Source organism: Salmo salar, chromosome 23, assembly GCF_965601325.2.
Source record: "Salmo salar chromosome 23, fSalSal1, whole genome shotgun sequence".
Taxonomy (NCBI): domain Eukaryota; kingdom Metazoa; phylum Chordata; class Actinopteri; order Salmoniformes; family Salmonidae; genus Salmo; species Salmo salar.
In genome coordinates, this window is record NC_138313.1 from 36,043,935 (window position 1) to 36,071,784 (window position 27,850).

Below are 27,850 nucleotides of genomic sequence, written 5' to 3' on the forward strand. Positions count from 1 at the left end.
AATCAGATTACAGTTGCACTACCAATAACCTCTTCCCTCTGACACACACACACACACACACACACACACACACACACACACACACACACACACACACACACACACACACACACACACACACACACAACAGCAGGTGCACCTATTACATATATTTATGGTACTCTAAAGGGATACAGCTGGGCTCAGATTTCACTGGCTTCTATAGCACAAATGTGTTCTATTGTGATTAACCATACCACACACACATTCACTGACCGGTAAATTACAGTAAAACAAGCCGGTGTTCAGAATGGGGCCATATTAGATTACTGTATAAGTGAATGGTTCCTCTAAACTTGGCAGATCCCTGGGAAGGATGGCAAACCTGGGTTCAAATACTATTCAACATAATTTCAAATACTTCGCTTGGGCTCGATTGAGCTTACCTGGCAGACTAAAGCAAACGCTTAAACATTTCAAATAGTAGTTGAACCCACGTCAGGAGGATGGGGATCCTGAGGCACCAGCCAACTGTCATTAGAGAAAGAGGAAGTGAGAGATGCTCTGAGTGGGGCCCAGGAGACTCGGGACAAGAACATCAGACTAAGCGAAGGATGAGAGGATGAGTCTTTGACTCACTAAAGCAGAGCACAGGGATGGTGTGGGACAACAATCTGTCAGAACGTCTGTTCAACAAACAACCCAATCTATGCTGCTGAAAGGCTTAAGGAGCAGGGAGGCATTTATAACGTCTCTTCTGGAGTGCTGTAGTCCTGCTGGCCATCAGGCAAACAAAAGTCTATCAAGGCAAGAGTGACTACCGGAATAAATTGCACACAGAACTCAGACTTTTGTGCAAATCTTCCATTGAAATCCATGCATGATTTATGGAAAAGGGGGAGAGAGAGAGAAAAGGAGGGGGGTCTAAAGCCTCAGTGTATCAGGTTCTATATGTTCCATGACCCTCTCCCATGTCATTCTCCTGAATACTGTTACATTTAGGTAACATATGAAACACCCCTAAAAATATCTTTAAAAAATAAATAAACATATGAAACACAAAACACATGCACAGATAGAGGACTGTATGCACAGATAGAGGACTGTATGTACAGATAGAGGACTGTATGCACAGATAGAGGACTATATGTACAGATAGAGGACTATATGTACAGATAGAGGACTGTATGTACAGACAGAGGACTGTATGCACATTTAGAGGACTATATGTACAGATAGAGGACTGTATGTACAGACAGAGGACTGTATGCACAGATAGAGGACTGCATGTACAGATATAGGAAGTGCAGATAAGATAAGTGAACACCCACTTTATTGTTCATGAGGGGAAAACTTGTCTTGAACACACAAGTGCTGGTCCCACATAAACATTTTGAAATTCATACTAATATTGAACATCAGTCCCAGACCTGGGTTCAGATACCATTTATGGTATTTCAAAACTTTAAAAGACATTTGGAAGTATTTATTTATGTTTTATTTGAAAAGACTAGTTGAATATTGGAATGTATTTGGAAATATACGTGGCGAGTATTTGAAAATACTGAAATACACTGACTCAAATACACTCCCATGCATTTAACCCATGTATTTGAAAATAGCATTTTAAATATGTATTTGAAAATTCTTTCAAATAGTAGGCTATTTATAGTGAATTATTAACAAATACTTTCAAATAGTTCCAATAGAAGCAGTTGATTTTGTGCTAGACATGCACTTGTCTGGGCTAAATAAAATGTAGACAAATCTCGACCCTATATGTGACCGATGTAGAGACGCTTCTGCAGATCTTATGCATATGTTTTGAGTGTTTTTGCCACATCTGTAACCAGTGTAGTTTTTGGAGTGAATGTAGAATTGTGCCCTCTGGTGGCCCTTTTTGGTCTACCACCTACTGGCTTAATGGTGTCCAGACCAGCGCAGGATGTACTTGCTTTCTCTACTATCATCTCCAAGAGACGTATAGTTCTTAAGTAGAAAAACGCCCACCGTCCATTGCACAGTCGACAGTTAAACGATTTGATTCACTTTTTAAAACTAGAAAAAAATATGTTATACTTTAAAAGGGAAAAATGATGTATTTCATTCTACCTGGGTACTCTTTATAGACCTTCTACTAAGGCCAGACCCTCCGTATGACTTGAAAATTGTCTGGCTTACTGATGTTGTTGCCATTTCTTGTTATTTATTTTTTATATATTTGATTTGCATCCATTATGTGTGGATGGCTTGGTCCGGTAACAACCTGTCACCATACCTGTCTGTATACCTCTGAGTTGTGATAGGTTCTATCAGTAGGGTTAGGTGGGGGCTGAGTTGTGATAGAACCTATCATTAGGTTTAGGTGGGGGCTGAGTTGTGATAGAACCTATTAGTAGGGTTAGGTGGGGGCTGAGTTGTGATAGAACCTATCATTAGGTTTAGGTGGGGGCTGAGTTGTGATAGAACCTATCAGTAGGGTTAGGTGGGGGCTGAGTTGTGATAGAACCTATCATTAGGGTTAGGTGGGGGCTGAGTTGTGATAGAACCTATCATTAGGTTTAGGTGGGGGCTGAGTTGTGATAGAACCTATTAGTAGGGTTAGGTGGGGGCTGAGTTGTGATATGTTCTATCAGTAGGGTTAGGTGGGGGCTGAGTTGTGATAGGTTCTATCATTAGGTTTAGGTGGGGGCTGAGTTCTGATAGAACCTATTAGTAGGGTTAGGTGGGGGCTGAGTTGTGATAGAACCTATCATTAGGGTTAGGTGGGGGCTGAGTTCTGATAGAACCTATTAGTAGGGTTAGGTGGGGGCTGAGTTGTGATAGAACCTATCATTAGGGGTAGGTGGGGGCTGAGTTGTGATATGTTCTATCAGTAGGGTTAGGTGGGGGCTGAGTTGTGATAGAACCTATCAGTAGGGTTAGGTGGGGGCTGAGTTGTGATATGTTCTATCAGTAGGGTTAGGTGGGGGCTGAGTTGTGATAGAACCTATCAGTAGGGTTAGGTGGGGGCTGAGTTGTGATAGAACCTATCATTAGGGTTAGGTGGGTGCTGAGTTGTGATAGAACCTATCATTAGGGTTAGGTGGGGGCTGAGTTGTGATAGAACCTATTAGTAGGGTTAGGTGGGGGCTGAGTTGTGATAGAACCTATCAGTAGGGTTAGGTGGGGGCTGAGTTGTGATAGAACCTATCAGTAGGGTTAGGTGGGGGTTGAGTTGTGATAGAACCTATCATTAGGGTTAGGTGGGGGCTGAGTTGTGATAGAACCTATCAGTAGGGTTAGGTGGGGGCTGAGTTGTGATAGAACCTATCAGTAGGGTTAGGTGGGGGCTGAGTTCTGATAGAACCTATTAGTAGGGTTAGGTGGGGGTTGAGTTGTGATAGAACCTATCAGTAGGGTTAGGTGGGGGCTGAGTTGTGATAGAACCTATCATTAGGGTTAGGTGGGGGCTGAGTTGTGATAGAACCTATCAGTAGGGTTAGGTGGGGGTTGAGTTGTGATAGAACCTATCATTAGGGTTAGGTGGGGGCTGAGTTGTGATAGAACCTATCAGTAGGGTTAGGTGGGGGCTGAGTTGTGATAGAACCTATCAGTAGGGTTAGGTGGGGGCTGAGTTGTGATAGAACCTATCATTAGGTTTAGGTGGGGGCTGAGTTGTGATAGAACCTATTAGTAGGGTTAGGTGGGGGCTGAGTTGTGATATGTTCTATCAGTAGGGTTAGGTGGGGGCTGAGTTGTGATAGAACCTATCATTAGGGGTAGGTGGGGGCTGAGTTGTGATATGTTCTATCAGTAGGGTTAGGTGGGGGCTGAGTTGTGATAGGTTCTATCATTAGGTTTAGGTGGGGGCTGAGTTCTGATAGAACCTATTAGTAGGGTTAGGTGGGGGCTGAGTTGTGATAGAACCTATCATTAGGGTTAGGTGGGGGCTGAGTTCTGATAGAACCTATTAGTAGGGTTAGGTGGGGGCTGAGTTGTGATAGAACCTATCATTAGGGTTAGGTGGGGGCTGAGTTGTGATAGAACCTATCATTAGGTTTAGGTGGGGGCTGAGTTGTGATAGAACCTATTAGTAGGGTTAGGTGGGGGCTGAGTTGTGATATGTTCTATCAGTAGGGTTAGGTGGGGGCTGAGTTGTGATAGAACCTATCATTAGGGGTAGGTGGGGGCTGAGTTGTGATATGTTCTATCAGTAGGGTTAGGTGGGGGCTGAGTTGTGATAGGTTCTATCATTAGGTTTAGGTGGGGGCTGAGTTCTGATAGAACCTATTAGTAGGGTTAGGTGGGGGCTGAGTTGTGATAGAACCTATCATTAGGGTTAGGTGGGGGCTGAGTTCTGATAGAACCTATTAGTAGGGTTAGGTGGGGGCTGAGTTGTGATAGAACCTATCATTAGGGGTAGGTGGGGGCTGAGTTGTGATATGTTCTATCAGTAGGGTTAGGTGGGGGCTGAGTTGTGATAGAACCTATCAGTAGGGTTAGGTGGGGGCTGAGTTGTGATATGTTCTATCAGTAGGGTTAGGTGGGGGCTGAGTTGTGATAGAACCTATCAGTAGGGTTAGGTGGGGGCTGAGTTGTGATAGAACCTATCATTAGGGTTAGGTGGGTGCTGAGTTGTGATAGAACCTATCATTAGGGTTAGGTGGGGGCTGAGTTGTGATAGAACCTATTAGTAGGGTTAGGTGGGGGCTGAGTTGTGATAGAACCTATCAGTAGGGTTAGGTGGGGGCTGAGTTGTGATAGAACCTATCATTAGGGTTAGGTGGGGGCTGAGTTGTGATAGAACCTATCAGTAGGGTTAGGTGGGGGTTGAGTTGTGATAGAACCTATCAATAGGGTTAGGTGGGGGCTGAGTTGTGATAGAACCTATCAGTAGGGTTAGGTGGGGGCTGAGTTGTGATAGAACCTATCAGTAGGGTTAGGTGGGGGCTGAGTTCTGATAGAACCTATTAGTAGGGTTAGGTGGGGGTTGAGTTGTGATAGAACCTATCAGTAGGGTTAGGTGGGGGCTGAGTTCTGATAGAACCTATTAGTAGGGTTAGGTGGGGGTTGAGTTGTGATAGGTTCTATCATTAGGGTTAGGTGGGGGCCGGGGGAGAGACAATGTGACCCCTTTGGGTTCCCATTGCCAGGAGTTGTGAAGCATTTCCCTCCAACAATATATATACAGTGCCTTCGGAAAGTATTCAGACCCCTTGACTTTTTCCACATTGTTACGTTACAGCCTTATTCTAAAATGTATTCAATAGTTTTTTCCCCCTCATTAATCTACACATAATAGCCCATAATGACAAAGCAAAAACAGTTTTTTAGAAATGTTTGCTAATTTATTAAAAATAAAAAAAAGTTTGGACACACCTACTCATTCAAGGGTTTTTCTTTATTTTCTACATTTGTAGAATAATAGTGACGACATCAAAACTATGACAATGACCCAAAACAGCTCCAGACTGTGTAAGGGCTTTTTGACAAAGAAGGAGCGTGATGGTGCTGCATCAGATGACCTGGCCTCCACAATCACCTGACCTCAACCCAATTGAGATGGTTTGGGATGAGTTGGACCGCAGAGTGAAGGAAAAGCAGCCACCAAGTGCTCAGTATATGTGGGAACTCCTTCAAGACTGTTGGAAAAACATTCCTCATGAAGCTGGTTGAGAGAATGCCAAGAGTGTGCAAAGCTGTCATCAAGACAAATGGTGGCTACTTTGAATCTCAGATATAAAATATATTTTGATTTGTTTAACACTTTTTTTGGTTACTACATCATTAATAGTTTTATTTCATAGTTTTGATGTCTTCACTATTATTCTACAATGTAGAAAATAGTAAAAAGAAAGAAAGACCCTTGAATGAGTAGGTGTGTCCAAACATTTGACTGGTACTGTAAGTAGTCAGACCCTTTACTCAGTACTTTGTAGAAGCACCTTTGGCAGTGATTACAGCATCGAGTCTTCTTGGGTATGACACTAAGCTTGGCACACCTTTCTCCTCTGCATATCTTCTCAAGCTCTGTCAGGTTGGATGGGGAGTGTTGCTGCACAGCTATTTTAAGGTCTCTCCAGAGCTGTTTGATCGGGTTCAATCAGTCTAAATGACCTTAAATTCTCCACTAGGTCAGTTCATTGATCAGTGGGCAGCCCTGGTCACGTGACCTGTAGGTCCAGACTGAGACTCACACTGCTTGTCTCTGTTCACACCTAAAGGGTGACAGGGTTCAGCCAATGCAATACAGCCCCACCTTACCCTTCTACTGACCTTCACAATTACACACCACCACGCAGAGAGACTGCATAGAGTCTTGATAGAGACCGCACAGAGACCGCACAGAGACCGCGTAGAGACCGCACAGAGACCGCATAGAGACCGGATAGAGACCACATAGAGTCTTGATAGAGACCGCACAGAGACCGCGTAGAGACCGCGTAGAGACCGCGTAGAGACCGCACAGAGACCGGATAGAGACCACATAGAGACCACATAGAGACAGGGAGACTTATGCATCAATTGCAATTCTGCATTGTTTTCTTCTAGATACAGCAAAATATGAAATGGTGCAAATGTTTACATAGGTTTATGAATGAATGCTATAGGATTCACAGCTGTCACTCATTCATCTTGAAAAGCAACCGTGCACTATAATGTGGTTTTGAATGGCGTACAGTACGTGTGAGTGCGTGTGTGCGTGTGCGTGCGTGTTATTGTGTGTGTGAGCGTGCACGCTCCTTCCTGATCCTACAAGATTGTGGTTTTGAATGGCGTATATGTGTGTGTGCATATGTCCGCGTGCAAATGTGTGTGTGTGTGTGTGCGCGCTCCTCTCTGGTTGCTACTGGCAGGTTGTGCTGTAAGCAGTAAGCAGTACTCAGGGCTCTGGCTTTGTCTGTGTTCCTCACCATTGTGGGACATGCCCACAGACAGGCACTTCTGGAAGCGGCAGTATTGGCACTTGTTCCGGTTCTTCTTCAGGATCTTACATCGGCGTTCACACTTGTCATATTCCAGCTTGAGGCGGATGGTCCGGCGAAAGAAACCCTGCAGGGAGAGAAACAGGAGAGAGATAAATGTTCAGGTTGAGACCCAATAGACTGCACTCATGATAAAACTCACCCTCGACTCAGTAGGGTAACTCAACCACATACAGTATTGTGACTTGGTAAAAGAAAACAATTGGCAGTTTATACCTGGTATCTTTATATCTCTCAACCTTGGCGCAAACTTTATTAATCTAAGACTCTCTCAACCTAAGTGAACTATCAGCAAAGCAAAGGCAGTATCCTGACCTACAACATGCCACTAGGAAACCCCACTTTCCTCCAATCAGCCAACAGACACTTTCTCCGTAGAAAAAGTGAAATACAGAGAATGGACCCAATGACTGGAGCATGACACTATCAGCCTGGACATACATGCTTATCACGTTCCAAATGGGATTTCACTAGTGTTACACAACCCTGACAAACAGCAGTGTCTGGTTATGGGCAGCTTTAGACGTACTGTCCTGAGTGGTTTAGGGCTTGGACTGGGGTTGGGAGGGGGGGTAGTGAATTGCTTAAGAAGAACATTTAGCCAGCCCCATCCCAAGATGTTGATTTCATAATTCTTGTGAAAGATCTCCTTAATGTGTCCCTACACACGACATGCATTAACGCTTGCAAGGACACACCACACACACGCAAGTACGCACATACACCCCTCAAGGGTGACATGAGGGCAGAATGCTTGTCAGACACAACGGCCTCCTGCCAGGCCTGTCTCTGCCTCATGTCTCTGTTTCTGCCTCTTGTCTCTTTCACAGTATCATTTCTCAGTCTCTGTCTCTGTTTCTGTCTGTGCCTCATGTCTCTGTCTCTTTCTCTATGCAGGGGTCACTCTCAGATGACCAGACAGCTGAGGAGTGGGGCGCTTGTAGGACACATAGCTGGAGTTTTACTCTGAGACAGCTATGTCCAGTTTTACTCTGGGACAGCTATGTCCAGTTTTACTCTGGGAAAGCTATGTCCAGTTTTACTCTGGGACAGCTATGTCCAGTTTTACTCTGGGACAGCTATGGACAGTTTTACTCTGGGAAAGCTATGTCCAGTTTTACTCTGGGACAGCTATGTCCAGTTTTACTCTGGGACAGCTATGACCAGTTTCACTCTGGGACAGCTATGACCAGTTTTACTCTGGGACAGCTATGGCCAGTTTTACTCTGGGACAGCTATGTCCAGTTTTACTCTGGGACAGCTATGTCCAGTTTTACTCTGGGACAGCTATGTCTAGTTTTACTCTGGGACAGCTATGGACAGTTTTACTCTGGGACAGCTATGACCAGTTTTACTCTGGGACAGCTATGACCAGTTTTACTCTGGGACAGCTATGTCCAGTTTTACTCTGGGACAGCTATGGACAGTTTTACTCTGGGACAGCTATGACCAGTTTTACTCTGGGACAGCTATGTCTAGTTTTACTCTGGGACAGCTATGTCCAGTTTTACTCTGGGACAGCTATGTCCAGTTTTACTCTGGGACAGCTATGGACAGTTTTACTCTGGGACAGCTATGACCAGTTTTACTCTGGGACAGCTATGTCCAGTTTTACTCTGGGACAGCTATGGACAGTTTTACTCTGGGACAGCTATGACCAGTTTTACTCTGGGACAGCTATGGACAGTTTTACTCTGGGACAGCTATGACCAGTTTTACTCTGGGACAGCTATGTCCAGTTTTACTCTGGGACAGCTATGTCCAGTTTTACCTGGGCGCGTCCGCCGGGACAGCTATGTCCAGTTTTACTCTGGGCGCTGTCCGACCGGGGTCCGCCTGACCAGTAAGGGGTCATTTTGTTAGGATAGTTTGGTCAGGGCGTGGCAGGGGGTGTTTATTTTGTGTGTTTTTTGGGGGGGGCGGGGGGGGGGGGGTTGATCTATGTTATTCTATTTCTATGTTTAAGTATCTCTTTTTTCTGTTTCTATGTTGGAATTGTTTGGGGTTGGTCTCTAATTGGTGGCAGCTGAAACTCATTGCCTCTGATTAGAGACAATATTTATGTAGGGGTTTTCTCATTGTGTGTTGTGGGTGGTTAATTTCTGTTTTGTATTACATACCTGACAGAACTGTTTGGCTGTCGTTATCGGTTTCTTTGTTTTAGTTTTCAGATCAAAATAAATACATGATGAGCACTAACCATGCTGCGCCTTGGTCTACTCCTTCAGACGGCCGTTACACTGGGACAGGTATATCCAGTTTTACTCTGGGACAGCTATGTCCAGTTTTACTCTGGGACAGCTATGTCCAGTTTTACTCTGGGACAGCTATGTCCAGTTTTACTCTGGGACAGCTATGGACAGTTTTACTCTGGGACAGCTATGGACAGTTTTACTCTGGGAAAGCTATGGACAGTTTTACTCTGGGACAGCTATGGACAGTTTTCCTCTGGGACAGCTATGTCCAGTTTTACTCTGGGACAGCTATGGACAGTTTTACTCTGGGACAGCTATGGACAGTTTTACTCTGGGACAGCTATGGACAGTTTTACTCTGGGACAGCTATGTCCAGTTTTACTCTGGGACAGCTATGTCCAGTTTTACTCTGGGACAGCTATGTCCAGTTTTACTCTGGGACAGCTATGGCCAGTTTTACTCTGGGACAGCTATGGCCAGTTTTACTCTGGGACAGCTATGGCCAGTTTTACTCTGGGACAGCTATGGCCAGTTTTACTCTGGGACAGCTATGGTCAGTTTTACTCTGGGACAGCTATGGCCAGTTTTACTCTGGGACAGCTATGGCCAGTTTTACTCTGGGACAGCTATGTCCAGTTTTACTCTGGGACAGCTATGGGCAGAAGGGTAGGGGTTGGTGGGGTGGGGTAGGGTAAGGGTGGGGGAGAGTAGGGGAGAGTAGGGAAGGGTAGGGAGGTGGAGTGGAGGGTAGGGTATGGTGGGGAAGGGTAGGGTAGGGAAGGGTAGAGGAGGGGAGGGAAGGGGAGGGGAGGGGAGGTGTGGGTAGCTTAGGGGATGGGAGGGTAGGGTAGGGTAGAGTAGAGTAGGGGAGGGGAGAGTAGGGAAGGGTGGGGGGGAGGGGAGGGTAGGGAGGTTAGGGTGGGGAAGGGTAGGGAAGGGTAGGGATGGGTAGAGGAGGGTAGGGGAGGGAAGGGAAGGGGAGGGTAGGGAGGTTAGGGTGGGGAAGGGAAGGGTAGAGGAGGGTAGGGGAGGGAAGGGGAGGGTAGGTAGGGGTAGGTTAGGGGATGGGAGGGTAGGGTAGGGGGGGGCAGGTCAGCGAACACTGCGGCCCACTCTGCTCTGCTATCGCCTGCCATCTGGAACTCAGTGTAACAGTGTGTTGACATGAGGGGGAGGAGCACCGCCAACTTCGCCAAGTGACATCCATACTCAGACAAAGTCCTGGCACAAGGATAGATGGGCTGATCATGGGTCCAGAAGACATCGCCCACGCGTTCAGAGTGAAAGAGTATGTAGGAAATGTAGTGGATGACAAACCAATTACATTTGCCTAGCTTTCACAGCAGGGTGAGAATGGACTCTTCTCCTTAGGGCCTAAGCATGCAGTCACAGAAGTAATACAGCAGGGTGAGAATGGACTCTTCTCCTTAGGGCCTAAGCATGCAGTCACAGAAGTAATACAGCAGGGTGAGAATGGACTCTTCTCCTTAGGGCCTAGGCATGCAGTCACAGAAGTAATACAGCAGGGTGAGAATGGACTCTTCTCCTTAGGGCCTAAGCATGCAGTCACAGAAGTAATACAGCAGGGTGAGAATGGACTCTTCTCCTTAGGGCCTATGCATGCAGTCACAGAAGTAATACAGCAGGGTGAGAATGGACTCTTCTCCTTAGGGCCTAGGCATGCAGTCACAGAAGTAATACAGCAGGGTGAGAATGGACTCTTCTCCTTAGGGCCTAAGCATGCAGTCACAGAAGTAATACAGCAGGGTGAGAATGGACTCTTCTCCTTAGGGCCTAAGCATGCAGTCACAGAAGTAATACAGCAGGGTGAGAATGGACTCTTCTCCTTAGGGCCTAGGCATGCAGTCACAGAAGTAATACAGCAGGGTGAGAATGGACTCTTCTCCTTAGGGCCTAGGCATGCAGTCACAGAAGTAATACAGCAGCAATAGAATCAGCACCATTACCAGTTCCTTTTGGGTCACAGCTAAAGACTGGGTTATGTTTTCTTTGGAGGTTAGTGGTTTGTGGGTCATAATAACACCAAAACTACATTATCTTACAGTCACGTGTGATCTAGTGGCTTTCCAATGGCACATTAAGATCTGCTCTGTCCTCCAGTGACTTGTGACAAAACACATTAGCCTTGGGTTGCTCTTCAACAGGCTCATAAACAATTAACCGAGTGAGCATCCACACTGTGTTGGAGGGCACATTCTTGTGTCCTGTTTGTGTGTTCAGTCATTATCGTTAGACTGTTGTCTGAAGGTTGGTCCAGTGAATCTCACTCTGACTAGGTGTGTGCGTATGTATGGTTATGTATGTGTATTTTAATGTTTGTGAGTGCATGCGCTTGTGTGCTCTGCATACGTGGACGTGTGTGATGGCTGGTCCATCTCACCTTGCAGCCCTCACAGGCGTGAACTCCGTAGTGGTATCCGGAGGCGCGGTCAGCACACACCCGACACTCCAGGTTGAGCGAGGTGGAGGAGAACTCTTCCTGCCCTGCAACCGCCCCATACACTCCCGACGATGGGCTGGAGGCTGGGGTCAGAGCATCTGTACACACACACACAGAGTACACATTCATGAACACACTTATGCATGCACAGACAACACACACACACGCACATTAATAAACTCATTGCACAGAAAACAGACACACACTTAGAACTATTGTGAAACAATAAACAAATGAACCTTTTAACTGTGAAGCCTCTTTGCTCTAGCTGACAGATGAGTACTGTACCAGTGGAAAGTCACTGGAGTCTCAGGCCTTTGGTCCGACACAGAGGAAGAGCACATGTGATATGTGTTCCATTACATCTCTATTAATACGTACAGACCGCCATGCACACCACTGAGAGTGGATCAGCAACACTTTTAAATTCAGGGGATGAGTCAAATATTGGCCCAAAAGACACACACTGTGTCTATTTTAATACCTGAATACGAAACACACCAAACACACACCAAACACACAGCATTTCAAGAATGGTGCCAAACAGAGCAGTGCTAAGTCAGCCCACATGAGTTGGGTGAGAGAAGCCAAAACAGGCTTATAAATATTAAGGCCTTGGACCAACTGCACGTGTCACAGACCACACTCTACAGCCTACACTGTAGACAGGAAAATAATATATCACAGATACTCAGTGTCTGCTTCTCTCTCTTCCTCCCTCACTCACCACTCCATCAACAACCATAAACATCCAGCACTTCTCCAACACACTCTCCATGACTTTTCCATGACATCATCAATGCTATTTTCCATGATGCTCCCCCCTCCACTCCTCTTCCCCTAAAACCTCTTCCCCCTCTTCCATTTTGCCAATACACCATCCCCTCTTTTCCTCTAGATTTAAATTCTAACACCCGTCACTCTTTCAGTGCCTGTTGCATACTAACTACTATGTACTAACATATTTGCTAACACATCTAGGTGGTTTCTATTGGACACAAACAAGTTCATGTTTACACAAATATAGTGTGTCTGCATCCAAAATGGCACCCTATTCCCTATTTAGACTAGGACCCTGGTCAAAAGCAGTGCACTCTATAGGTAATACAGTGCCATTTGGGACACAAATTGTGAGTTGAGGAATGTTTGTGGATTGAGGAAGTCTTCTGTGGAAGTGTGGGGACAAGGAGAGTGGCCTTGGGGTGTAATGTAGGTCAGACAGACAATCTGTTGGGGGGGGAGGTGTAACATAACAGTTGCCAAAAGCATCTCTGTTACCCTGGGTAAGGTCAGAGGTTAAACAAGCCGAGTGTCCTCTCTGAACCCTCTGAGTCAGGGTGAATTAGCGATGAGCTATGTGAGGAGGGCTCCTGAATGATCAGGAAACACATGGTCAAACAATAACAACATAGAGATACTACTGCACTGTTGGAGCTAGGAACACAAGCATTTCGCTACACTCGCAATAACATCTGCTAAATATGTGTGTGTGACCAATACATTTTGATTTGATTTGATTTAGAGCTGGCTTACAACAGGATTACTACACCGTAGACTACTCATTCCATACTTTCAGGGAAACTAAGAAACTATTAGACAGACCCACTAGGAAAAAACCTGTCCCTAAGTATAAGGCACTTGAAGTCTCAACGTTTCTATAAGGGAAGTCTCAATGTTTCTATACGGGAAGTGTCAACGTTTCTATAAGGGAAGTGTCAACATTTCTATAAGGGAAGTCTCAACATTTCCATAAGGGAAGTCTCAACGTTTCAGTAAGGGAAGTGTCAATGTTTCTATAAGGGAAGTCTCAACGTTTCCATAAGGGAAGTCTCAACGTTTCTATAAGGGAAGTCTCAACATTTCTATAAGGGAAGTCTCAACATTTCCATAAGGGAAGTCTCAACATTTCCATAAGGGAAGTCTCAACGTTTCAGTAAGGGAAGTCTCAACGTTTCTATAAGGGAAGTCTCAACGTTTCTATAAGGGAAGTCTCAACGTTTCCATAAGGGAAGTCTCAACGTTTCTATAAGGGAAGTCTCCACGTTTCTCTAAAGGAAGTCTCAACATTTCTATAAGGGAAGAGAAGTTAAAGGGAAGGCATAGCGTGTGTGAGACAGCAGTAGCCAATAAACCAAGCACAACACACTACCATCACACTACTATCACCCTACCATCACACTACTATCACACTACTTCGAACCATTGAAGGTATGGCTCTATACCTAGAATGGTGGATCCTTCAGAGCCAGAGCCGTTACTCGACTGGGACTGGTACTCAGGGACGTCAAAGGAGCTGTGGGTGTCACCGTCGATGGATTGGGAGATGTCCTGCAGCGCCTCCATGCCCCCGATGAAGTCCCCACACAGCGGGCTGCCCAGCACCGAATCCTCTAGGGGGGACGGCGGCCGGCAGTGGCTCTCCATGTCGACCATGACGGAGGACGGGACCAGGGGGAGGATCATTCATCAGACTGAAGAGAGAGAAACGGGGAGAGGAAGGGAGAGAGAGAAAGAGGGTTAGTAAAAGCCCCCAATGCAGCCATTTTATATATCAAATAATTTCTGGGCAACAACTTACTATAATAGTTATCCATTAAAGAAATAATTAAGAAATAATTTTGCCAGGACTATGGTCTGAGTTGTGAGGGGAAAACAGCAAACTAGCTGTTATTGGCAGAGAGGTTTGGAACTCTCTTTGTTATTGGTCTATTAACTAATTTACCCCTGGCGATGTCACCAGCCAAGCCGAAACTCCACCCATGCAAGGTCCTGTGTAGATTGTATTTTCAGCCAGCAATTATGAACGACACTGATAAAGAAAACCACACTTTTACAGTGTTAGTTTCATCAGTTATTGTACAGTATGATACAAAAAAAATAAAAAATCATGTTGACTGCACTGAGCCTTTAATGGAATGTCCAGATCATAGGAAAGAGGAAACAAGAAAGTCTTCACTCCTGTTCTTACATCATTGCACTCTTTCCATCACCAACAAACATCGCATCAACACATGAAGCGTTAACAACACTGATAAGAGTTCCTAATGAGGTGTATCCTTGACGCCAAGGGTAGAACTCAAGCTGTTCAGCCTGGTCACATAGACTTAACAAAGTAAATGTAAAATCTAACCACATCCTTCACCCTTTAACCCTTTAACCTAACTCCTAACCCTAACCGTAACCTTAACCTCTTACCCTAATGTAGTGGAATGTAGGGCCCTGTGCTGGGCTAAACTGGATGAAGTGGTGGACTTTTGAGGGGTAGAACAGAGAGAAGGTATCAGACCTCATAGTTCCAGGTAGAAGTTACCCTAAGTCAAAGATCTAGGATCAGCTTATCCTCACCAAATCCTAACCTGAAATTGACCTTAGATCAGTCTGTAGGGGCACCAACCCATATATCCACACCAAAACTGGGTCAAGCTGGAGTAAAGCTCCCTGGTCAGGCCTGGTGTAGAGAGAGGGGTGTGGCTGCTGAGCATTTGCGAGGGGGGCATGGAGCTAGGAGACAGCAGCTGGTCCATCTGAGACCAACCTGCAGTAAGCTGCCAGGGCTTGATCCTATGGAGTCTAAGTCTAACCTAACAGACCCCATACAGTAGTCATGTCTGTTTTGTGCTCTGGTCAATGACTCTGTCTAATGGACGTGTCTAACAGTACGTACACGTTCACGTTCAAAGATGAATTCCAGCCCCACACCTCTCAATGTATCCCAAGGTCACAGATGAGAGAAATGCATGGTATTTCATTGAAGCATAGTGTCTAGCCGTAGGTCTAAGCTGGCACCGCAGCAGGTGTTTTGAACACAGAGAGAAAGAGACAGAGTGTTTATTTACCCAGGAGGAATAGAGCTGTCCTCTTTAACATAGTCCTCCTGCTCCCAGAGGTCTTCATTTAGAGGACATCCTGGTTCAGGACATTCACTCATCACTATGTCATTACAACACTGGGCCTCTCCATGGCAACCACAGTACCAAGTACAACAGTACCTAGGCTAGACACTGCTGTGCCAGTGTAGATAATAAACAATTTGTTTCAAGAGTAACAATTGGCCCAGCGTCGTCTGGGTTAGGGGAGGGTTTGGCCGGGCGGACGCAGTGGCTGCACAGTAACATGCTGTAAATGACGTCAGAGCTCAGGCTCTGCGCTTCACAGCGCCGTATGTGTTTTGACTGACAGCTTTTCTGAACTTGAACACCACATGCGACAAGAAGCTGCCCCCATCCCTTCTGCTAATTGAGCAACTTCTGCTAATTTGTTGGTGTCTGTGTGAGGGAAATGCTGTACATTAAGATGACAGGATGTATTCTGAAAGATGAGACTTTGAGGATTATGATAAAAAACGCTTTGATGTCAAGCAAGCTGGCCAAACACCCGTGAGTCCAAATGTGCACTTCACATTTCCATATCATAAAACTTATGTCATATACAGCGTCAACGTGTTTGATGTACAGTTACATAATGACATGGTGTCATATGACATGGCGTCATTGGGCTCCCGAGTGGCGCAGCGGTCTAAGGCACTGCATCTCAGTGCTAGAGGTGTCACTACGATTCCAGGCTGGCCGTGATTGGGAGTCACAGGGTAGGCCGTCATTAAGAATTAGTTCTTAACTGACTTTCCTCGTTAAATAAAGGTTAAATAAATGTAAACAAAAATACCCTGGGTTGTTCTGAACAGAATGAGCCTATGTTTGTATATTTGTGAAGAAAATTTGACGCAGAACACACAGCTGCGTTCACTCATGACTCCTTTCTATGCACACCAAAACTGAATTGCCCCGTGAAAGCCTAACGCTCTAAGATCAGATTTAATAACTTAGCTAGTCATGTTGGCAATAGAACAAGCTTTCAAGTTATGCCCACCTGACACAGATTGCGATTTATAATGGTGCGTTTTTTTGGATTGCGTAAGCAACAACAGTAATTGTGTGATGGGGTTGATGCAGGGTTGTGTTCCAAACAAAACAACTACAAGTGTGCTTCCTCTAGTTCCTCAACGGCAGAGCTAAGATAGCTGAAAAAAAAGCACCTTATAGTTGAAGATTTCTTTGAGTCATAAAAGTGCATTAAAATGACTTAGGAACTGTGTACACTTTGTAGAGGTGTGTCCACTTGGAGACACCAGTTAGTCCTCTCACTCAAACCCTTGTCATTTTTATTGTCTTATGTTGCACCTACAACACATTTTCCAGGAATATTCTTATCATGTTACTGAATGTTTCAGAATATTTCCAGATTTTGTTACCAACAAATGTGGCGAAAACTACAGTAAATGTAAAATGCACATTTAATCAACAGTGTAATGTCTTGTGTCAGGTGAACTGTTGCATCCTCAACTTTGGTCTAATCATTTTCCCATGATCTCCAAACTGTTCCCTCTCAAATGCTACCATGCTTAATTGCTACCAGACTAACTGGCTGACTAACTGTTTGACTGTCTGACTGACTGACTGACTGACTGGTTAGCTGGCTGACTAACTGTTTGACTATCAGACTGACTGACTGACTGACTGACTGGTTGGTTGGCTGACTAACTAACTTTTTGACTAACAAACTGACTGACTGAATGGTTGAGTGACTGACTGGCTGGCTGGTTAACTGTTTGACTAACAGACTGACTGACTGACTGACTGGTGGAGTGACTGACAGGTTGGCTGACTGACTAACTGACTGATTGAGTGACTGACTGACTGGTTGGCTAACTGACTAACTGTTTGACTAACATACTGACTGACTGGCTGAGTGACTGGTTCAGTGACTAACAGTCTGACTGGCTGGCTAACTGTTTGACTAACAGACTGACTGACTAACTGGCTGAGTGACTGACTAGCTGACTGGCTGGCTGGGTGACTGAGTACAGACATTGGGTGTTTCTTCCGAGCACACAAATTGGAGCACGGGAAGGTCAGAGTATGAGTCCAAATCAAAGTTTGCGAAACGGAGCACGGAGGGCACTATTCAAATGTGTACTCCATTTGTACATTGATGCAAGCTTCAATGGAAAGTATGCAAAGAAATATGACGCAACCACGTAAAAAAATGAGGCATCAATTGAAATCAATGGCGGCCATTATTTGAGCTGAAGCGAGAGAAATTACACTCTGATTTCGAAATTAAATGTTGTTTATTCACATCTCATATGTTGCTTGACTACAATATTTTATCCTGATACGTTAATAAATACATACTGTGTTAATTTTGGCATGTTTATCTTGGCTAATTGGCTAGCTAACAAATATAAAATGGACATCTATCTTGCATAATATTCATTTTAGGTCATTTTTGCCTGTTAAACTATCTGGTTATCTACATTATTACGATTCACATATAACTAGCTGATAGTTATAAAAAATGCATGAAATGAAATGAAATGTATGTATTCACTACTGTAAGTCGCTCTGGTTAAGAGCGTCTGCTAAATGACTAAAATGTCAAATGTAAGTAAAACGGTTGCTTTGTGTATATCTTGTTTTGTATCTATTGCCATTGTCCTGGCTGGAAGACAGTAAATGGGGAGGTGAAGTGTGAGGTAATACAGTAGGGGGAGTGCGAGTGCTTCTCAAATGTAATGTTTAATGCATTCTCCACACTCTCGTCCTCACAAGAACGTACTCAAGTGAATGTCGTCGGAGAACGCACTCGGAGCATGAGAGTGTGGAGCAAGGTAGTATGCATATTGAGAAACACCCATTGTGTAAACAGAGACCTGTCACACAAGGACATAGACCCTGGTCATAGCTGAGCCTGCATGTTTAGTCTACTTATAGACATGACTACTGATACCATCACTGAACGCATGACCCCACCAGCAGCGGCTATGCTGTACAGTACTGCCTTTCTCCGCTATGCCCTAGTCATGGCTGAATCCCAAATCACCCCCTTCTCCATCCCCTCATCCCTCCATTTGTGTGTTCATGTGCGCCTCTGTTCATGTGAGCCTGAAAATTATGGAGGGTGTAGGGGCTAATTAGACCCTCCGATAGCTAGCCAATTTGACCGAGCAAGCTACGCTGCAGACTTCCGAGCGAAGTGGTATCGCAAAATGCACCGCATCATTTTCGAGTTTGCACAATTTCACAAAAAAGAACGGAGTGGTGTACCGAATTATTGTATTGGTTTGTGTCTGATGTTGAGGCTTGAAACATGAATTACGTCCCAAATGAAATGCTTAACTTTTACTGAGGTTTACAGTGCATTTGGAAAGTATTCAGACCCCTTAACTTTTTCCACATTTTGTTCCACATTTTTTCCCCTCATCAATCTACACACAATACACCATAATGACAAAGAGAAAACAGATTTCTAGATTTTTTTGCAAAATGTATTCAGACCCTTTGCTATGAGACTCGAAAAATTGAGCTCAGGTGCATCGTGTTTCCATTGATCATCCTTGAGATCTTTCAACAACTTGATTGCAGTCAACTTGTGCTAAATTCAATTGATTGGACATTTTTTTATTCAACCTTAATTTAACTGTCAGTTAAGAACAAATTCTTAATTACAATGACGGCCTTCCCCAGCCAAACCCTTCCCTAACTTGGACGACGCTGGGCCAATTGTGCACCCCCTATGAGACTCCCTATGAGACTCCCGGCTGGTTGTGATATAGCCCGGGATCAAACCAGGGTCTGTAGTAGCGCCTCTAGCACTGAGATGCAGTCCCTTAGAATGCTGCGCAACTCGGGAGACATGATTTGGAAAGTCACACCCTGTCTATATAAGGTCCCACAGTTGACAGTGCATGTCAGAGCAAAAACCAAGCCATAAGGTCAAAGGAATTGTCCGTAGAGCTCAGAGACAAGATTGTGTCGAGGCACAGATCTGGGGAAGGGTACCAAATAATATGTCTGCAGCATTGAAGGTTCCCAAGAACACCGTGGCCTCCATCATTCTTAAATGAAAGAAGTTTGGAACCACCAAGACTCTTCCTAGAGCTGTCTGCCCGGCTAAACTATGATATCGGGGGAGAAGGACCTTGGTCAGGGAGGTGACCAAGAACCCGATGGTCACTCTGAAAGAGCTCCAGAGTTCCTCTGGGAGAACCTTACAAAAGTACAACCATCTCTGCAGCACACCACCAATCAGGCCTTTATGGTAGTGGCCAGATGGAAGCCACTCCTCAGTAAAAGGCACATGACAGCCCGCTTGGAGTTTGCTAAAGGCATCTAAAGACTCTCAGACCATGAGAAACAAGATTCTCTGGTCTGATGAATCCAAGATTAAACTCTTTGGCCTGAATGCCAAGCATCACGTCTGGAGGAAACTTTGCACCATCCCTACGGTGAGGCATGGTGGTGGCAGCATCATGCTGTGTGGATGTTTCTCAGTAGCAGACACTGGGAGACTAGTCAGGATCGAGGCAAAGATGAACAGAGCAAAGTACAGAGAGATCCTTGATGAAAAACTGCTCCAGAGCGCTCATGACCTCAGACTGGGGCAAAGGTTCACCTTCAAATAGGACAATGACCCTAAGCACACAGCCAAGACAACACAGGAGTGGCTTTGGGACAAGTCTCTGAAGGTCCTTGAGTGGCACAGCCAGAGGCCGGACCTGAAAATAGCTGTGCAGCAACGTTCCCCATCCAACCTGACAGAGCTTGAGAGGATCTGCAGAGAAGAATGGGAGAAACTCCCCAAATACAGCTGTGCCAAGCTTGTAGCCCAATACCCAAGAAGACTCAAGGCTGTAATCGCTGCCAAATGTGCTTCAACAAAGTACTCAGTAAACCGTCTGAAAACTTATGGAAATGTGATAGTTCAATTTAGTAATTTTTATCAAATTTCACAAATTTCTAAAAACCTATTTTTGCTTTGTCATTATGTGCTATTGTGTGTAGATTAATGAGGGGAAAAAACTATTTAATTAATTTTAAAATAAGGCTGAAACGTAACAAAATGTGGAAAAAGTAAAGTGATCTGAATACTTTCCAGAATGCACTGTATTTCTTGTCGAACGCCAGGTGAAATTTCCTCATTTGAATTTCATGCTTGTTTTATTATTTAATTGTGGAACAAGAATTGCATCATTCAAGTCACAAGTGTGTTCCGAAGTTGATGGTTTTATTTGATCCCTTCACCACTCTTGAAGTCACCCTCAGAGTTTTGTCAGCAACACGGAACAATGGAGGGCCCTCCAAGCGAGTTGCTAGGAGCGAAAGGGTTGGTTTGGCATTCACAGCATGTCATCAACAGAGAAAAAGGGGTAAACAAACACATGATTAGTCACTCTATACAGATGTAGGATCTTAATTTGATCACTCTTTTGATGCTGAGAATTTTCCTGCACGGCAGGAAATGCAAACTTGTTGTTTATTCAAGGTTTAAAAAGGCTTCTAAGTTTGTAATTTCCACTTTAAAATGTCAGACTTGATTTGCCCTAACGAAAAAGGTATCAAACCCTAAACATTTTTTCCATTAATTATAATCCACATAATAATTCACATTTCTTGTTGCTGCAGGATTATTTTACTGCTGTAGCAAACTGGCTCAAATCAAGATCCTACTGTACATCTTTACAGGCTCCCCATATCAGCCATGTACTACTTTAACCTAGGCAGACAGATGAGAGGGTGGGTGGGTCAGATGGACTGAATCAGAGCACTGGAGTCAGATTAAGACAGGCCGTGAGAGGCCAATAGAGAGAGTGAGAGTAACAGAAAAAAAGATAACATAGGGAGACAGAGAGAGACAGGGAGAGGAGGGAGAGAGAGAGGGAGAGGAGGGAGGTGGCTCCAACAGTAACAGAGCTCAAGCCCCTCTTGTGCTCGCTCAACCAAGCCTGCTGAGGAAGGCACTGCACACACTGAACCGAGGACAGGCAAGGTCATCTGCGTGCATGCATGTGTGTGTGCCTGTGTGTTTGTGTGGACATGTTTAACTATACTTGTGGTTACCAGAAGTCCACACAAGAATAGTAAACAAACAAACATTTGACCAACTGGTGTCATTTTGTTAGTCTTCACAAGGTCAAATGCTATTTCTAGGGGATTTAGGGTTAAGGTAGAATTAGTGTTAGGGTTAGAATTAGGGTTAGAATTAGGGTTAGGTTTTGGGGTTAAGGTTAAGGTTAGAGTTTGTATTTGTATTTGTATTTATTATGGATCCCCATTAGCTTACTCTTCCTGGGGCCATCAACATTAAGGCAGTTATATACAATTAAAAAGATTACATGACGTTACATTTCATAACACTTTACCCAATACATTTAGTGTGTTCCCTCAGGCCACTACTCCACTATTACATATTTACAATACAACATCCATATGTACTTGTGTGTAGAGTGCGTGTCTTCTCATGTGTATGAGTGTCTGTGCCTGTGTGTGTCCCTTCACAGTCCCTGCTGTTCCATAAGGTGTTTTTTATCTGTTTTTTTTATCTGATTATACTGCTTGCATCAGTTACCTGATGTGGAATAGAGTTCTATGTAGTCATGGCTCTATGTAGTTCTGTGTGCCTCCCATAGTCTGTTCTGGACTTGGGGATTGTGAAGAGACCTTTGGTCATGGCATGTGTGCTAGTAGTTTGTCAACACTTCTTACAAAAACATGATGTGATGAAGTCAATCTCTCCTTCACTTTGAGCCATGAGAGACTTACATGCATGTTATTGATGTTAGCTCTCTGTGTACATTGAACGGCCAGCCGTGCTCCACTGTTCTGAGATAATTGTAATTTTCAGGGGTCCCTCTTTGTGGCACCTGACCACACGACTGAACAGTAGTCCAGGTGCGACAAAACTAGAGCCTGTAGGACCTGCCTTGTTGATAGTGCTGTTAAGAAGGTAGAGCAGCGCTTTATTATGGACAGACTTCTACTCATCTTAGCTACTGTTGATCCAACATGTTTTGACCATGACAGTTTACAATCCAGGGTTACTGCAAGCAGTTTAGTCACCTCAACTTGCTCAATTTCCATATTATGTATTACAAGATTTAGTTGAGGTTTAGGGTTTAGTGAATGACTTGTCCCAAATCCAATGATTTTTCGTTTTTTAAATATTTAGGACTAACGTATTCCTTGCCACCCATTCTGAAACTAACTGCAGCTCTTTGTTAAGTGTTGCAGTGATTTCACCCACTGTAGTAGCTGACGTGTATAGTGTTGAGTCATCTGCATACATAGACACACTGGCTTTACTCAAGCCGAGTGGTATGTCATTAGTAAAGATTAGGGTTAGAGTTAGGTTTATGGTTAGGGTTTAGGGAAAATAGGATTTTGAATGGTAAATTGTGTGTCCCCACAAGGATAGTTAAACAATACTGTATATTAGGGTTAGGAATGTGAGGGGGAGGAGGAGGGCTCTATCCCTGGGGGACTGACAAAAGGACTTCTCCCGTCAGCCACTGAGATCACCATGACAATGTCATGACAACTCCGGCACATTGATCATGTTCAAAATCGTGAGGAGACAACAATCTACTACCACTGAAATCTATGATCAGTTTTCTGGTTCCTTTTGTTCTCTAATATGATGTATAAATGAGTCTCAGGAAGGTGTTTTAGCAACATGATAATAAACAGAGAACAGAGAACAGAGGAAGTGTAAGCCCACATGCAGTCTGGTTGGCCTAATACCCTGCTCTAGTATCATCACTGAGCAGGCGGCATGCCAGACCTGAAAAAGCCCTGTCCGGAGAGCCTGTAAAGCAGACCACATGCTGGGGGAGAGCTGTTATAGGGACATGTTCTAAACATGACACAGGCATGCAGACTGCAGACAGGCTCTCTCTCCCATGGGATGGGGGTGTATGTAGCAGAGGTCTTCTAGCCTGAGCTGTGTGAAGTCATTGTTGCCTTCGAACCATAGTAGAGGCAAGCTGAGCTTTTGTGGTTCAGCTGTATTATTGCCGGTTGTCTCAGAGTGAATTGCTGCTGGGATATTGAACCCTGGAACAGGATGTTATACACACTATCTATAGACACCCACAGCGACACACAGCTACACATAGGTACACAGCTACTGAGCTACACTCTAAGAAAGGTGACCAGAATGGATCCATGTACTAAAATACAGGCGTTAACCAGTCTGAGCCAATACTGACGTAAGACTAAGACAGCCCCTGGTTTAGGTTCCCCTAAGGAGGAAATAGAACAGCAGTCTGATAGTTAAGAGCATGATAACAACGATGGCAGCAGATCAAGACAGAGGTGTGTATAGGCGTGTTTGCTGCAGGTAGAACTCAACTGAACACACAGTAACATATTGCTGGCCCAGAAAACCAAATATTTCAATGGTAGTCATGCTGGTCTAATTGTCATTGAATAACAAATATGTCTCAAATGCAATACATGGCATATTCTGAAAGAAAGCATACCAGTAATCTCATACCAGTATAAACCAATCACAAAGTACACAACCCCTACCTTTCCTGAACCTGTGTGTGTGTGTGTGTGTGTGTGTGTGTGTGTGTGTGTGTGTGTGTGTGTGTGTGTGTGTGTGTGTGTGTGTGTGTGTGTGTGTGTGTGTGTGTGTGTGTGTGTGTGTGTGTGTGTGTGTGTGTGTGTGTGTGTGTGTGTGTGTGTGTGTGTGTGTGTGTGTGCGCACATGTGTGCGAGCAAAGCTAGCATTAATGTTTAGAGACAGGGCTGGTCTCACCAACCCACTACACTGAGGGATATATGTGGCGATAGGGCTGGTCTCACCAACCCACTACACTGAGTGATATATGTGGCGATAGGGCTGGTCTCACCAACCCACTACACTGAGGGATATATGGGGAGATAGGGCTGGTCTCACCAACCCACTACACTGAGGGATATATGTGGCGATAGGGCTGGTCTCACCAACCCACTACACTGAGTGATATATGTGGCGATAGGGCTGGTCTCACCAACCCACTACACTGAGGGATATATGGGGAGATAGGGCTGGTCTCACCAACCCACTACACTGAGTGATATATGTGGCGATAGGGCTGGTCTCACCAACCCACTACACTGAGTGATATATGGGGAGATAGGGCTGGTCTCACCAACCCACTACACTGAGGGATATATGGGGAGATAGGGCTGGTCTCACCAACCCACTACACTGAGGGATATATGTGGAGATAGGGCTGGTCTCACCAACCCACTACACTGAGGGATATATGGGGAGATAGGGCTGGTCTCACAAACCCACTACACTGAGGGATATATGGGGAGATAGGGCTGGCTAATAGAAAAGCAGAGTTTTGGCCAGCCCTATTTCCTATATAGTGCACTACTTTTGACCAGGGCCCGCATAGGGCTCTGCTTAAAAGAAGTACACTTTGTAGGTAATAGGGTGCCATTTCGGACGCATCCAATGGGTTTGCCGTGTTTTCTTTAAAGGTCTTGGAGTCAAACCGTGCCCAATGAACAAACAGCAGAGTGGTCCTTATCTGAGCCCAGTGATACGCTGGCTGCTTAGAGCCCTGTCATCTCTAAGGAGACCGGTCAAAGGGCAGGGTACTGGGTAAAGTGATGGACACTGCACTGGCTGGGGGATGTTCTTTTTGCTGGAGTTGAGTAAGTTTATGATGGGGTCATTCATGTGGTGTGATATCTAAAGGTTCAAACATACCACTAATGGGTTGTTTATCTAACGCATGTCAAGGACAGGACAGTTTATTGAACATTAACATAACCTCAGTGCTCTGCTAAATGGGGTGTGTGCCAAAGGGAGGCAGTAGTAGACAGTAGCAGCTAGGTTACTAGCTAGGTTACTAGCTAGGTTACTAGCTAGGTTACTGGGACACCACTATCTGGGACCATGATACACTTCACTGCATTTAAACAGTCATTTCATCTGCTGGAGTCATAAGGAGTAAGCAACGTGATGTGCTGAAGTAATTTCTTTCCCAACAATTTTCATTTCCAAACAGAATAAAATTAGACCTGTAATTTGCTTGAGATATTTACTTTGCTTGCTTCATTTGATGAGGGGCCAGGATTTGAGTCAGACCATTATAGTTAGTCAAGATGTGCCATTGCCTCTCCTTATGACCAATTGTCATGTGCAGCCAGCTGCTGGTGCATTGAAGCACTGGGAAAGAAAACATTACATCGAATGTTACATAAACTCCTCCACTGGACTTGAGTTGCCAGCAGGTCCAGTGTCAGAATGATAACAACACTCACACTACAAGAGGAGAGAGAGAGAGAGAGAGAGAGAGAGAGAGAGAGAGAGAGAGAGAGAGAGAGAGAGAGAGAGAGAGAGAGAGAGAGAGAGAGAGAGAGAGAGAGAGGGGTCATGGGCAAACAGGTCCTAATTATGATGCGTCCACGTCGGTGCAGATGTGGTGTGGTTAGTGACACTGAGGGTACATGGGGTAACACACACACACACACACACACACACACACACACACACACACACACACACACACACACACACACACACACACACACACACAGGGGACGTCAAGAGACACCACTTAACTGTCCCGCTATGCCAGACATGTTTAGAGTTGAACCGGTGGCAGCCTTTCTTTCACACTCTCTCCCCCTGTATTTACCCCTTTCTTTCACTCTCTCTCCCCCTGTATTTACCCCTTTCTTTCACTCTCTCTCCCCCTGTATTTACCCCTTTCTTTCACTCTCTCTCCCCCTGTATTTACCCCTTTCTTTCACTCTCTCTCCCCCTGTATTTACCCCTTTCTTTCACTCTCTCTCCCCCTGTATTTACCCCTTTCTTTCACACTCTCTCCCCCTGTATTTACCCCTTTCTTTCACTCTCTCTCCCCCTGTATTTACCCCTTTCTTTCACACTCTCTCCCCCTGTATTTACCCCTTTCTTTCACTCTCTCTCCCCTGTATTTACCCCTTTCTTTCACTCTCTCCCCCTGTATTTACCCCTTTCTTTCACTCTCTCTCCCCCTGTATTTACCCCTTTCTTTCACTCTCTCTCCCCCTGTATTTACCCCTTTCTTTCACTCTCTCTCCCCCTGTATTTACCCCTTTCTTTCACTCTCTCTCCCCTGTATTTACCCCTTTCTTTCACTCTCTCTCCCCCTGTATTTACCCCTTTCTTTCACTCTCTCTCCCCTGTATTTACCCCTTTCTTTCACTCTCTCTCCCCCTGTATTTACCCCTTTCTTTCACTCTCTCTCCCCTGTATTTACCCCTTTCTTTCACTCTCTCTCCCCCTGTATTTACCCCTTTCTTTCACTCTCTCTCCCCCTGTATTTACCCCTTTCTTTCACTCTCTCTCCCCCTGTATTTACCCCTTTCTTTCACTCTCTCTCCCCCTGTATTTACCCCTTTCTTTCACACTCTCTCCCCCTGTATTTACCCCTTTCTTTCACTCTCTCTCCCCCTGTATTTACCCCTTTCTTTCACACTCTCTCCCCCTGTATTTACCCCTTTCTTTCACTCTCTCTCCCCCTGTATTTACCCCTTTCTTTCACACTCTCTCCCCCTGTATTTACCCCTTTCTTTCACACTCTCTCCCCCTGTATTTACCCCTTTCTTTCACCTCTCTCCCCCTGTATTTACCCCTTTCTTTCACACTCTCTCCCCCTGTATTTACCCCTTTCTTTCACTCTCTCTCCCCCTGTATTTACCCCTTTCTTTCACTCTCTCTCCCCCTGTATTTACCCCTTTCTTTCACTCTCTCTCCCCTGTATTTACCCCTTTCTTTCACTCTCTCTCCCCTGTATTTACCCCTTTCTTTCACTCTCTCTCCCCCTGTATTTACCCCTTTCTTTCACTCTCTCTCCCCCTGTATTTACCCCTTTCTTTCACTCTCTCTCCCCTGTATTTACCCCTTTCTTTCACTCTCTCTCCCCTGTATTTACCCCTTTCTTTCACTCTCTCTCCCCTGTATTTACCCCTTTCTTTCACTCTCTCTCCCCTGTATTTACCCCTTTCTTTCACTCTCTCTCCCCTGTATTTACCCCTTTCTTTCACACTCTCTCCCCCTGTATTTACCCCTTTCTTTCACTCTCTCTCTCCCTGTATTTACCCCTTTCTTTCACTCTCTCTCCCCTGTATTTACCCCTTTCTTTCACTCTCTCTCCCCTGTATTTACCCCTTTCTTTCACTCTCTCTCCCCCTGTATTTACCCCTTTCTTTCACTCTCTCTCCCCCTGTATTTACCCCTTTCTTTCACTCTCTCTCCCCCTGTATTTACCCCTTTCTTTCACTCTCTCTCCCCCTGTATTTACCCCTTTCTTTCACTCTCTCTCCCCCTGTATTTACCCCTTTCTTTCACTCTCTCTCCCCCTGTATTTACCCCTTTCTTTCACTCTCTCTCCCCCTGTATTTACCCCTTTCTTTCACTCT

General features: G+C 44.9%; 1 protein-coding gene across 2 annotated transcripts in view; it reads right to left on the bottom strand.

Moving 5' to 3' along the window:
- LOC106584489 (peroxisome proliferator-activated receptor alpha) overlaps positions 1–27,850 on the bottom strand; it is a 66,274-nt gene that overhangs the window by 21,373 nt on the left and 17,051 nt on the right. For both annotated transcript variants that reach the window (XM_014169857.3, XM_014169858.3), the window contains exons 2-4: positions 13,826–14,074; positions 11,544–11,701; positions 6,876–7,014 (exon numbers count right to left, since the gene is read on the bottom strand). In XM_014169857.3, the coding sequence (XP_014025332.1) occupies positions 6,876–7,014; positions 11,544–11,701; positions 13,826–14,066 (538 nt within the window). In that variant the 5' untranslated portion in view covers positions 14,067–14,074. The remainder of the gene's footprint in view (positions 1–6,875; positions 7,015–11,543; positions 11,702–13,825; positions 14,075–27,850) is intronic.